General features: G+C 36.1%; 1 protein-coding gene and 1 pseudogene across 1 annotated transcript; both read right to left on the bottom strand.

Moving 5' to 3' along the window:
• Nucleotides 1-197: 197 nt before the first annotated feature.
• LOC138138633 (esterase FE4-like) lies at nucleotides 198-1,560 on the bottom strand (annotated as a pseudogene).
• Nucleotides 1,561-7,613: 6,053 nt separating this feature from the next.
• On the bottom strand, nucleotides 7,614-11,210 carry LOC138138287 (juvenile hormone esterase-like). Its single transcript, XM_069058121.1, has 8 exons — nucleotides 10,988-11,210; nucleotides 9,697-9,822; nucleotides 9,113-9,646; nucleotides 8,893-9,061; nucleotides 8,275-8,453; nucleotides 8,069-8,219; nucleotides 7,885-8,017; nucleotides 7,614-7,830 (listed from the first exon to the last, which is right to left on the bottom strand). Exons 1-8 carry the CDS (start codon nucleotides 11,174-11,176, stop codon nucleotides 7,659-7,661), a joined length of 1,653 nt encoding a protein of 550 aa, XP_068914222.1. The 5' UTR covers nucleotides 11,177-11,210; the 3' UTR covers nucleotides 7,614-7,658.
• Nucleotides 11,211-13,847: the final 2,637 nt, after the last annotated feature.

Here is a 13,847-nt window from a genome sequence, read left to right as displayed (position 1 = left end):
TTGAAGGTAAACTTTAAACAAGAAAGAAAGCCAACTCTCTTCGGGTTCTCGAAGCTGACTCCTACTTTGGAATCTGAATTTAATTCGAAATGTTCTCTATCTTTTTTGTCACGGAACTAGTCATGAACCCAACGCTTTAACTTTTCTTTGGCATCAAGCGCCCAGTTGCTAACATACGTATTTGGCAACTTTCAAAGCTAATCCACTATCTTACCGATAGTTAAACCAGCAAACTCGTCTTTGGTTATTCCGGCCATGACCGGAACCTTTTCAAAATCAAAACAGGATTGGAACCTAATTCCTGTCAACAGTTGTCAAAACAAAGAATCGAGTTTTGCCCTGAACTGGACCAACGAATTTCCTAGTTTTTCTGCCGGAACGGTCCTCAAACAATCAACAATTTCTTTGGGAGTGGTGTCAGGACATCCTACAATCTGTGCTTGTTTCTTGGTTATTGCTAACTGATTGTTGTATAAATTCCACTGTCCAACAGTTGATCCACTGCCAAGAATGGCCTTGTGGAAGAGACCACGCGACACAGTTGCCACCATGTGAAGGGTAATACTCCAAGAACCTGCACTGTACAGAGTGACAGAACTGGGATCACCTCCGAATGCTTCGATGTTCTTTTGGATCCACCTCAGCGCTACTACTTGATCTTTAAGTCTGTAGTTACCAGGCGACTCTTTACCTAGACCTAGAAAGCCCAGAGCGCCCAAACGATAATTTAGAGTGACCAGGACAACTTCTTGGTCCATGAGATACTGCGGTCCTACCCAGGTGCTTCGTCCGGACAAAGAATAAAATCCTCCTGGATGGATATGAACGATGACCGGACGTTTGGGATTGTTGGTACCATCAGGAAGCTGACGATAAATTTTTTGATTGGGGAGATTTCAACAAATTAAATATTCACTTTTGTGGTGTAGACGTTTAAGAAAAGACAGTCTTCGGAAAATAGATTTACTCCGGGTTGTGGACAAAGAGGACCATCGACGGTAGCGTTGTAGGTACCACTACAATTTTCCACCGGGACAGGAGGCTGAAGTACAAAAATACTTCATTGCAAATCTATTCTTTGCAAACTTTTGCTTTCGTATTTTATAAATAGAAGTGTGCCGAGATGTTGCAAATATGTGTGGAACCACTAAGTAAGGAAGAAAAAGTGGTACTTTATTTACCTTAAATCGAAGTTGGTTGATTGGTGCTTTGGCATAACGATTCCCCGAAATGAGTAAATGGTCTTACCCAGTCGTGAGGTTAAAGTTGAACCTTCAATCTCACCAGAAAGTGTTGTAACGTGAACATTTTGCCTACTTGAAACACATTTTAAGGCAACCAACAGGAGAAGTGGATACCACCACATCGTCTTAGCAACTCTGTCTTTTAAATGAAGAATTCTGTTTATATTATCCATGTCTTGTTTTGTAAATAGTGTTCGAAGAATGAAACGGACTTCCTATTAGACATGTGGTCTTATGAATAATGAATACGTGGAATATTAGTAATTATCGAAGAAAACGCGACTCGTAGGGATGGGCGTCGACGCGTCGACTTTATTTGTCGACATAGACACGTCGACAATACGTCATCAATGTCATCAAATGTCATCAATGTCGACAATGTCGATAAAACGTCGATACTGCGTCAACAATATCGACAATGTCGGAGAATGTAATAATGTGAGGTTATGTATGTCTTAAATATCACATGCACTGTCGTACATATGCCAACAGTTTATTATTCACGATTGTTTCAAATTCGTAATGTCTATGAAAATCTGACATTTTGTTGGCAAGATTGTGATGTGACTGATGTGGCATAATAAATCGATTTTAGGGTATAATTGAATTGTACTAAATAAATCAATTACAGAATTGACAACAAGACGAATATTTAATAACGAAACGTCATATGACCGATGACGAGACCTTGCGCCAAACTAACAAAAAAATATTTTGGCCTGCTGCGTGTTTAAATCAATCGTGAACAGCTAATACAATTGCTCCTACTCCCTACTCGTACTTCATATTAGTTGTAATTTTAAATGTTAGCGATAAGTGTCATAGGTAAACAGGCAACTATGTAAATACGGAGGTTCCACGACAAATCGGCGCTGCCAAATCAGCGCCCCACAATTCAGCGTATGACGATTCGGCGCTACGACAAATCGGCGCAAAGACAAATCGGCGCAACGACAAATCGGCGCAACGATAAATAGGCGCTAATGTCGAAATTTGTGTTTTGGGAGTATCTATAATAACATACTATCGCGGCCAAAATACTTTGGTCGTCACTTTTTGACACTTCAAATGTAAATAAAGTATTAATGTCAATATACATGACAATTTCAAATTATTCTTGTCAAAAATATGGCATCTTCAGTTTTTGATAAATATAGAATCGTCTTACTTGCTTCTGAAGGTTGTCTAAACCGCGACCATGTTGATCTTTTGCTTTTGAACCCTGCCTCCGCAGCTGGGATTTAGGTACCCCACCCGTATGACACTGCTGGATTGAAATAATTTTGACAACAGTAAAAAATAAGGTTAAACATCCTAAAGCTTGCTTTACAATTGAATATCATTTATACTCAATTTCATATAATATATCACATTGACGACCAAACTATTTTGGCCGCGATAGTACTACCGTGTGAGCAACAAGCAACAAGTACTGATTGAGTTGGCAATAAATTCTGGTGATTTTTGGTGACTTTTATGCCATATTCCAACGAGAAAACCATTTTATTAATAAAAGATTACAAAAACCAAGACGTTTAAATTTAAAATGTATACCAGCTGTCAATAATGTCAATAAAACAAACCGAAATAGGTACAATTCACAGTCTTGAAAATTTTATGTAAATTTTTTTATTGCCAACTGAAACAGTTATTGTTGCTCATTCTGTACTATTATTCTTTCCAGAGCAATCTGAACGTCTGAACTTCAGATTTGGACATACGTTTAAAATTTCAAATGCTTCTTTGCTATAATGATTGTTGATTGTACGGTACTAATTGCTATGATTTGCGGTGAGTTTTGAAGTTATTATTCAACGACTCGTGGGTAATAAATCCTGTTATCCAATAAACGCACTTTAATAATTACAGTAATATGTATACATATATTATGTAATAATACGGTAATTGTTCACTTTAACTACTTCTGGAATTTTAGCGTTTTTTATGGCTAGACAGCCTCAGGACGTCTTCCTACATCGTTTCCCACCAGTCAAACCTTGTGCAAATGCCTTTTTTCCTCTCTTGTTGTGTTTCAAGGTCGCGCCAAGTCTTAGTATAACTAAAGACTAAAGGGTAAGGAAAATTTTAATTTGCACAAGGTTTGAGTGGTGGGAAACGATGTAGGAGGACGTCCTGAGGCTGTCTAGCCAGAAAAAACGGGAAAATTCCAGAAGTAGTTAAAGTGAACAATGACCAATAATACAAAAATAATTATTGTCAATTATTTTTAGTGGTGGAGGGAAATTGTTAATATGATGGAAGGAATGTAATGGCGCTACCTTACACGTAGTGTGTTGATCTAGTGATGTTAGTGCGCCGATATGTCATTGCGCCGATTTGTCTTTGCGCCGAATTGACGTAGCGCCGAAACGCTGTGCGCCGATTCATCCGCGCCGAAATGACGTCATACCAAATACGGAAGCTTTGTGCGGGTATGGCATCAGAGAACAACTAATTGAAAGCCGTCAAAAGGTCTGCAAATTGTTTTCTTGGCGTTGCATCAAAATTAAAAACGTAAATTTGCAAACATCTTTTAGGATATTTATGTGACTCTGAAGGCCAGACTAATAAACCGATGGGACATCAGATGAAGATGTTGGTACCGACCGTTTCATTGTAATTTTACCTTAAAAATGTTTTACCATAAGGGTCATTTTTGTCTCATTCATAATTCTTGTCAAATCAGGTAGAAACTCCGAACGAACAGTCATTTCCTCAATTATTGTAGTTTCAATTTGGTTGTAGGTCGTAAAATTTTATTGGATATTATGAGCGATTAACGGGCACAATGGTTGGGTTTGAAAAGGTTGGGATGCGGCGCGTGCCGTTTGCCGTACAATGCAAATATACCAAATGTACAATACAACCTTGCTTAAAATATTACCTGCTAGTGGTAAACTAGGATTTATAAGCCCCGCAAGATCTTTAACTTAAAGTACCATAAAATTTTACGACCTACAACCAAATTGAAACTACAGTACAGGGATCGTTTTTAGTAAATTCAGATTTAATTGTAATACTTTGGGAAATACACCTACACAATGCCGCTCCCTGTATGTGGTGATTATTATAGTTTTATTAAATCGGCCTTCAGAGTCAGATAAATGTCATAAAGTGTCATACTCGGCACTGCAATGTTTATTAAAGGCTTTGTTTGGGTCGGTGCTGTTTACAACAATTTGGAGCGTTAAAGGGTGCAATTTTTTGAAGCTGCCAGATGTTCGGTTTTGCCTTGAAATTTTCTACCTAACTCGGTCCCGACCGGCCGCAGTCCCGTAGCGAAAAATTTTAAAACATAACGGTAAAAATGAATAAATAATCATTGAGGGAGTCATCTGATGTCATAGTCAATAAAGGTGATTTTTGCAAATCAAGGTAGTGTGCCTTCTCGTTGTTCTCTTGTTTATTTTACATATAAAGCTGCAGACTCAAAATTAGACAAGTTTTCATAGCAAGCTAGATCAGATTTTGATTCATATACATATTCGAGTAGATATTCTGTTATTCTGTATGATACCGATATTTGTTCGAATTGATTGTTTTGGATTTTTTTTTGACAAGTGTCAAATTTAAAACTTTAGATTTACAACCGGTTGTAATCAATTAAATATTAGCGAAAATCTGCAGCAAGACTTGTTCCACTTTATTTTAAAATTTATCCAAACTGTATGCGTTGATAATAATCTGACATTCCTATTAATTTATCACAAAAAAGGCTTCTAGAAAGTAGTTGATGTTCGTTAACAACATGACATAACCTTACTTAATTTTTCAGAATTGAATTTATTTTGAAATGCGTACATACAGGTGGTCCAACACTTATCATTTTTGCGATTACGCGGTTTCTAATTCTAATTCTAATTATCGAAAAAATTTACGCTTGGCTAGGAAGAGACACACATTATTGAGCTATAAGCCTGTCCCATTATTTTATTTATTATTATCAATTGGGTTTCGCGTCAAGACGCGATAAAGTAAAATTAATCAAAATTCAAAAAAAATTTTTTTTTTCTAAATAGATTCAAACTAATACAGAAAACAGAAATCTGAAAATAAAAAAAATTAAAACGTATCACATTGCCGATTTATTTGCAATTAAAGAAGGTGCCGCACAACTGACAGGAATTTATGACGCAGTTACACTAAGTGCCTAATCACAAACCAAACCAGAAGTAAGATTTACAATACCCCATCGCCAAACTGCAGGTCAGGGCCGAACTCGACTATTTTACGCCTAGCAATTTCGGCAAACATTCTTTTTTCAAATAAATTACGTAATGAAGTTGAAATTATTCAATATTCAGTTTTCTAAAATATCTATTTTTTATTTAAAGAAAAATCCTTTACTTGCTGCGAATCGTTTCTATAATAAACTGGAATTTCACCAGTACTGGTGGTTTCGGGGGAGCCGACAGCCCTGCGTCAAAAAGATTTATTGGAGGGCCATCACATTACGAGCTGTCCTATTCAGCTCTACCATAAACGGTCTTACCTAATTATAATTCAAAGTCGGAAGTGGATCAATCAAAAAGGTGAGGAGTTCTGTAACTAATAGAGAAAAAAAAAGCTTTCAATATTTGGACCAATTTGATATTAAATCGCTATAAAGTTAGCTCCATCACAAAAATTTAATTGAAAAAAATTGCTGATGCTCAATCATAGAATATTAATTGTAGATTGTGCCTACCGAGTTTCATAATTTTTGGACAATTATTAAACGTGTAATCGCAAAAATGGTAAGTGTTGGACCAGCCTGTATACCGTTAGAACAAAATTTAAAGTAACGCTTAAGGTATAAGATTATATGGCCCTTTAAAAGTATTTGGCCGGAGATAAACGTTCCTTTTGTCGCAATTGCAGTAGGCGGTCAGCCCAACCATAAATCATCCTTCGAGCAATTCTCTGTTGTGAATTCCAGAGCCGGCCTCAAAACAAATGCGTACCGACGAAATTATATTTATTTATTAAATATACAATACTATTACAAATTATCTTTACTGTTTCCAAGACACAAAGTACTAAAGGGAATTTCGTTACAATAACAAAATTTACAATAAACAGCAAAAACATGTTCTATCATAAATTTTTAATCCCTGCCCTGAACGAAAGAAAAGGGATGCAGCTGCACGAGCCAAGACAACCATCTTAACGCCAATATTGGTTTCCATTATTGGGATAATTTTAGTGCTGCCATATAATCTTATACCTTAAGCGTTACTTTACATGAAGAGTGCATTTAAAACCATCACTTTTCTTAAATTTTTATTTCGAGAGTAAGGACGTTTTCTGAATGCAATTAAAACTTTAATTGTCGGAATCTCGACTTTTTTGACATTGTCGACATTGTTGACAGCTCCCAATTTGTCGACATCTACGTAATTGTCGACGCGTCGACACAAATTGTCGACACCGCCCATCCCTGTAAAAGCGACGTTGGTGGTTTTTTGATTTTTGAATGGAATTTAGGTATCGAGAAATGGGTTTTTCAACAAAGAATCAAAATGTTATAGATAAAGACGTTGCACCTGTGTTGTATAGCACTGGCTGTCTTTTTCGGTGGCTCCAAAAGAGGTGTTTTGTCATTTTAGGTTGAAAAAGGTCACCTTAACGCACTAGAGCGAAAACACCTTTTCTATTCCCACTAGTGTGAAAAAATGTTTCTGCAAAAATTAATTAATCAAAATTTATTGTAGTCATGGAAACATGATAATTTAAAAGGGTTGTTTGTAACCAAAGAATAAAAACAAGTTTTCATTAAGTATCTTAATTACAGAAAAAATCTTAAACGGTTTGACATCGGATTGAGAATCTGAGGCACTTTTGATATTTTATGAAATTAATTCTTCAAAGAAACGTCAAAATATTTTTTCATTCTTAAATGGCGTAAAGATAAAATCTTGTACGATAGTCTTCGAAAATAGTTAAGTATTTACGAAATGAGTGCGAGAAAACATTTTTCGGGCATGAGCGCATTATTTGAGGCCCGGGCGACGAAGGAGCGAGTGTTCATTTACTCGAGTGTGCATCGAAGTTTGTACAATTTTTTTGAAACGAACATTATGTCTGATTTGTCATGTATCATCCAAATTGAAGAAATGGCATTTTGTAAACCAGATTTTATTATTATCAAGTCAAATTATTTTCAGAATGCACAAAAACGCGAATTCTTTTTGAAGCACTAGTGCGCGAGCGTCGATTTCGCGCACTAGTGCTTCAAAATTGCCTGCGACCGCATAGTGGTGGGCGAACGTCGATTTCGCGCACTACTATGCGATCGCGAAATGTCATTTTGAAGGTAATGCGTTTAAGACACTTAAAGCTGCACTTTTCACACTAGTATTCATAAATCGCTGTTTTGATTGTTTGGAGTTGATCAATCAATCAATTTTATTGGTTATTCGTGTAATACAATAATTAAAATGTATAATAGACAGTTTTAGGAAAAATTGGGAAAAGTTTTCTCCAGAGTGCATATCTCTCTTCGGACAAATTATTTTTCAAAGTCAGTTTTTCACCGATTTCCATATATTTCTTAGTGTCGTTACTGTATGGTTCCCACTCGACTTCACCAGCAATCGTAGGATTTCTAAATCAATGTGATAAATCACCAACTTAAAATAAACTGATAACGATAACTTACCCAGTTTTGGCAAACTGGGCCCACATCGAAGTCATCTTCTCTATCATTTTACTCTCCGGTGAATTTGGACCAAAAAATGGAAAAGCGATAGAGATGTAATACAAATACAACAAATCGTCATGGTGGGCCACTCCTGCAACAATTTTATTAATCAACATAAAAAATAATTTCTGATTGTAGGTACCGTTGGGAACTGTATTGTTGGTTCCAGGAAGGTAGTAAAAACTGTACCGGCCTTGATAAGTAAATTCGTAGTAATAAATCGGTTTACTACTTTTTCTAGAAATAAGCTCCACAGCTCTGTCCACTGGAAATCCAACAATGTCCTTATAGATCTAGAATTATTTTCTGAAATTAAATATTGTATGCTCCAATCTTACAAGATATTACCTTGGACAATCCATTCAAAGAGGCATTGCTTAATGGTTCGTCTCCCAAATAAAAATCGCGTATGCTTCTGCTAATGTCTTTGGATCTTTCTGTTCCCCTTTCGTAGAAAAAACAGATGGGAGCGTATTTTTCGAAATCGTCATCTAACTGTTTCAGTAGTGTTGCATTTTGGACCAGTTCTGTCAACAAATATGACATATCAAGTGCCGTTAAAGCTACGTTTAACCGTGATATGTAAAAAATCATTTTTATTATTTTCATCTAATCTAAGGTTCCTCGAAAAACGTGGTCGTAACTCATTTGTAAGAGAAATATTGGCGAAACCCTTCACCAACTCAGAAATATTGTTGCAAGCATTCTTAAGAAGTTTTCAGAGTTAATGAAATAAAAAAAAAAAAAAACAAAGCGGAATCACCTTTAAGTGAGGAAGGAAATAATGAGTTATTCTTTACAGGTAAAAGTAAAAAGCAAAAGTAACTCTCCTTGAATTCTCGAAATTGACTGTTGCTTTAGAATCTGAATTCTAATTCTAATGTTTGTCACGAAACTAGTCATGCACCTGCTACATTTACTTTTTTTGACATAAAGTAATCAGTTGTAGTCACTTTATAATCTTACCAACAGCTAAACCGGCGAACTCATCTTTGGTTATTCCCGTCATTATTGGAATCTTTTGAAAATTTCCATATCTAAACAATCTAAGTGCAGGTTCATCAAGGAACGGTTCTTGTCCATAATCGTCTTCGACAACTGGTGACCATATTAACACAGGGTTGGAACCGAATTCCTGTCAACAGTTGTTAATTCTCGCTCTTACAACAAGAGAATTTTTCTTTACCCTAAACTGGAATAACGAATTTCCTAGTTTTTCTGCCGGTACGGTCCTCAAACAATCAATAATTTCTTTGGGAGTGGTATCAGGACATCCTACTATCTGTGCTTGTTTCTTGGCCAGGTCCAATTGAGCATAGGGTAAATCCCACTGTCCCAAAGCTGCTCCACTGCCAAGAATAGCTTTGTGGAAGAGACCACGCGACATAAGTGCCACCATGTGAAGACTAATACTCCAAGCACCTGCACTGTAGCCGTGCAGAGTGACGGAACCAGGATCACCTCCGAATGCTTCGATGTTCTTTTGGATCCACCTCAGCGCTACCACTTGATCTTTAAGACCGTAGTTACCAGGAGACTCTTTGCCTAGACTGAGAAAACCTAGAGCGCCCAAACGATAATTTAGAGTGACCAGGACTACTTCTTTATCCATGAGATACTGAGGTCCTACCCAGTTGCTTCGTCCAGAGAAAGCGTAAAATCCTCCTGGATGGATATGAACGATGACCGGACGTTTGGGATTGTTGGTACCATCAGGAAGCTGAAGATTAATTTTTTGAGTTGGAAGATAGAAGTAAATTAAACATTTACTTTTGTGGTGTAGACGTTTAAGAAGAGGCAATCTTCCGAAACTGGATCTGTTGCGGGTTGTGGACAATTAGGACCATCGGCGGTGGCGTTGTAGGTACCATTCCAGTTTTCCACCGGGACAGGAGGCTACAGAAAAAAAATATTGATAACAATTGTTAATCAATTTGTACTTCTCTTTGATTAATTTTTTAAATTCTGGTACAAAATCTTTCACTTTGAATTGAATTTTATTTTTCTACTGCTATTGGATAACATTGTAATTATTATTAAAGTATTTTTCATTGGATAACAGGATTCATTACCTACGGCCCGTTGAATAATAATTTCAAAACTCACTGCAAATATCATAGCAAATTTTAATGCAACGGTACCAAGTATACAAACTACAAAGTAATAATTATCAGTTTCAGATTGTCTAATAATGAAACTTATGTATCAATTTCTCTTCATAGTCGTAGAAAAAGTATAGTATTCTACTCGCTGATAATGGCTATTACTCGCTCGGATGAATTACGCCACTCGCCTGCGACTCGTGACCCAAAATCATCCTCACCAGTTATAGCCATCATTATCCGCTCATTGAATACTACACTATTTTTCTCTCTTGAAATTATTTTTGGAAAAAATGATGACAAATCTTATAACTTACGAGTATTTTTGTATTTTATACGGGTGATCAAGAATGACTGAGTCTGTTGGTAACAATTACTAACAATGAAATTTGGCCAATTTAAAATTTACCAACAAAGGTTCATTTTTGTAATAGTATAAACATAACCTGCATAACCAAGAATGTTTTTAATGTCATCTCAAGTTAGAACATCCGGTCAGTGCGTGGTCAGTGCCAATTACTAGACAAAAATCGGTAATTGTTCACTTTAACTACTTCTGGAATTTTCGCATTTTTTTTGACTAGACAGCCTCAGGACGTCCTCCTACATCGTTTCCCACCAGTCAAACCTTGTGCAAATGAAAAATTTCCTTACCCTTTAGTTATACTAAGACATTGGCGCGACCTTGAAACACAACAAGAGAGAAAAAAGGCATTTGCACAAGGTAGATAGTGGGAAACTATCTAGGAGGACGCCCTGAGGCTGTCTAGCCAGAAAAAACGCGAAAATTCCAGAAGTAGTTAAAGTGAACAATTACCCAAAAATCACCAGTATTTTCAATTGTTTCATTGCCAACAGACTCAGTCATTGTTGATCACGCTGTAAGTAGGAGTGTGTCGAGAAGTTGACAATGTGTGGGGAATCACTTTGTAAAGAAATAAGGGTGGCACTTTAGTTACCTTAAATCGGAGTTCGTTGATTGGTGCTTTGGCATAGCGAATTCCCCGAAATGAATAAATGGTCTTGCCCAATCGTGAGGTTAAAGTTGAACCTTCAATCTCACCAGAGGGTGTCTTGACGTGAACATTTTGCGCACTTGAAACACATTTTAAGACAACCAACAGCAGAAGTGGATACCACCACATCATCTCAGCAACTGTGAACTGTGTCTTCGAAATAAAGAATTCTATTATTTTATATTATCCCCTCTCTTGTTTTGTAAATAGTGTTCGAAGAATGAGACAGACATCAAACTTATGAATAATGAATAGGCGGGAATTTCACCGTGATAACTTTAACAATATAAATAAATAATTCATAATATCTAGGTATTTATCGAGAAATGGGTTTTTCAACAAAGCATTGGTGCATAGAACTGGTCGTCTTTTCCAGTGGCTCCAAAAGAGAAACATCATTAACGCACTACTGTGAAAACAAATTTTCTTTCCTCACTAGTGTGAAAATATGTATGTTTCAGAGAAAAATAATTAAATTAATATTTACAAATTAAACCAGAGGTAACAAAGTGAGAAGAAAATACACTTAGGTACTTATTTCAAATCTGAGTTCATTGTGCTTTTGCCTAGCTAATTCTTTGAAAGTCCCAGATTGTTTTGCGCAACCTTGATGTCAATGCAGAGTCTTGGTTTTACCCAGAGGTGTCATAACCTAAACGTCTGCGCTTGAGACACTTATGAAGATAACAAAAATGAGAAGTTGAGGCAACCGCATTGTTGCAAGATTGTGCGTTACAAAGAAGAAATGTTTCTTATATTATCTTCTTAATTGGATTTGAATATATTATTCGAAGTGTAAACCAGACTTGTCACAGCTGCGTGTAGTAAATGATCGGGAATTTCCCTCAGAAGTCTTGACAATTACTGATAAATTATTCATGAGATTTACGACTACTCTAAAGAAGCAGGTCTTTCAACAATAACGAGAAGAACGTTGTGTTGTACACATGTTGTGTAGAGTTGGTGTCGAGCAAAAAGTTTATTTAATTTTGCCCTAAATATTCATGATCATGATGTTTAAATAAATCATTGAAATTTTTAACTGGTTCTCTACATTTGTATTTGTGATAAGAAAGAACTGTAAATTTGGTGTTGATGAAATTTAAAAAAAATACAACTGAAGATTTATGTTTACGATTTACCTAATATTTATTATCACAAAATTTTATTTTTTCTACAACTCAATAGGGTTACAACTTGATATGTTTTCCTTGGAAATATGCAATGGACATTGTTATCAAAAGATTATTTTAATTTTGTGTTTATAAATGATAAAATTATTTATTTACTAATTAACACGTTAAATAGTAAAAATTATGATACTACATGTTAAAATTATTAATAAATCAATGAGTGTGACCTTCGCCCAGTTGGCGACCTCGACCTCGTGTCGGTCTCCAATCTCTGGACTTAGCACAAAAAGATTCACTTCTACTCTTTATGATATAATCTACTATTTTATAATTTATTATAAATTAATTTTCTTCATTTTAAGACATTCCGATGAGTCCCCAAGAGGAATCCTAAAGAAAAATTTGCATTTACACCTTTAGAAATTTTCCTGGATCCTATCTTCAAATTTTTCCACGAAACTAATTTTGCGATTGGTACAATAACAATTTACTCATTAACGACGTGCAAGACATTGCTTGTTTCTGATGAGTGATGAGGCTTGGTTTCACTTTCCTGGTTTCGTCAACTTTCAAAATTATAGAATTTGGTTATCTTGCAAGCAAATTTAAATTGGTGTTTGGATTGCAACGTCCTGAAGACGAATCAACTTCTTTATGAAACTATTAACGATCAAAAATACCAAAGAGTCGTTTTTGAATAATTTATAAATCACCTGTATGATGTGGAACTAACAATGGGCTATTTCCAACAAGATTCAGTTACTCCTCACGCGGCATAAACAACAATGAACTATTTAGAGGAGTTCTTCACAGTCCTATTGAGAAGTGTAGGATTGTGGCAAAACCAAGCACCTTACGTGACTCTTCTTGATTTTTTTATTCATTTAAAAAACGCAATGTTTAGACAGCCAATTTACAAGAACTGCAACAAGCAATTGAAGATGCCATAGCAAATTTAGGATCCGACATGCTGACCAACAGAAAGAATAGAGAATCCCGCTACAACGGAGGGTATAATAAAATCAGTAGGGAAGGTAGAAGGGTGATTGAATGAAATGAGACGCAACAAATTTGGGATGGAATATTTAGGATGTGTGGAGAGGATGTGGAAACAATGGAGCACGTGACACCACAACGTGCGAAGCTGAAAGAGAAAGTGAGAACAGAAAAAGAGCTGGGGAATTTAAAAGGAACGGGATTGGAATGTGTGAATGCAAGAAGAGCACTTGGAAGAGAATCGTTTTTAATATAGACTATAATATTTATTTTGTCTATGATTTTGTACAAACCCACTCAAAAAACGCAAAGCGATATCTATCTACTCATCACACATTTGTTTATGTTAAGTTAGATACAAAAGCGCAATCTTTAAATATAAATTATTCTACTCCCAGGAAATCATATGTACAGTTGCTCGTTGTAGTCTATGTCAGTCTTAACCCTCCGTACAGGCCCTAAAATCAAATCAATCAGTACAGGTTTATTTCCCAAATCCCTACCTACTCTCATTGATAAATGTCGACAGCGTTTCTTTGATGTTGTCGGTGTTCCTCAGGGACTCGATAAATCGATCTAACCACTCAGTAAGTTGCACTTGTGGAGCACTTGCAACGATCGCAATTATACACAAGAGACACCACAAACATTTCATCTTGACCTTCTGGTCTCTC

Source organism: Tenebrio molitor, chromosome 9 (assembly GCF_963966145.1).
Source record: "Tenebrio molitor chromosome 9, icTenMoli1.1, whole genome shotgun sequence".
Lineage (NCBI taxonomy): Eukaryota > Metazoa > Arthropoda > Insecta > Coleoptera > Tenebrionidae > Tenebrio > Tenebrio molitor.
This window is presented reverse-complemented; position numbering and strand designations above follow the sequence as displayed.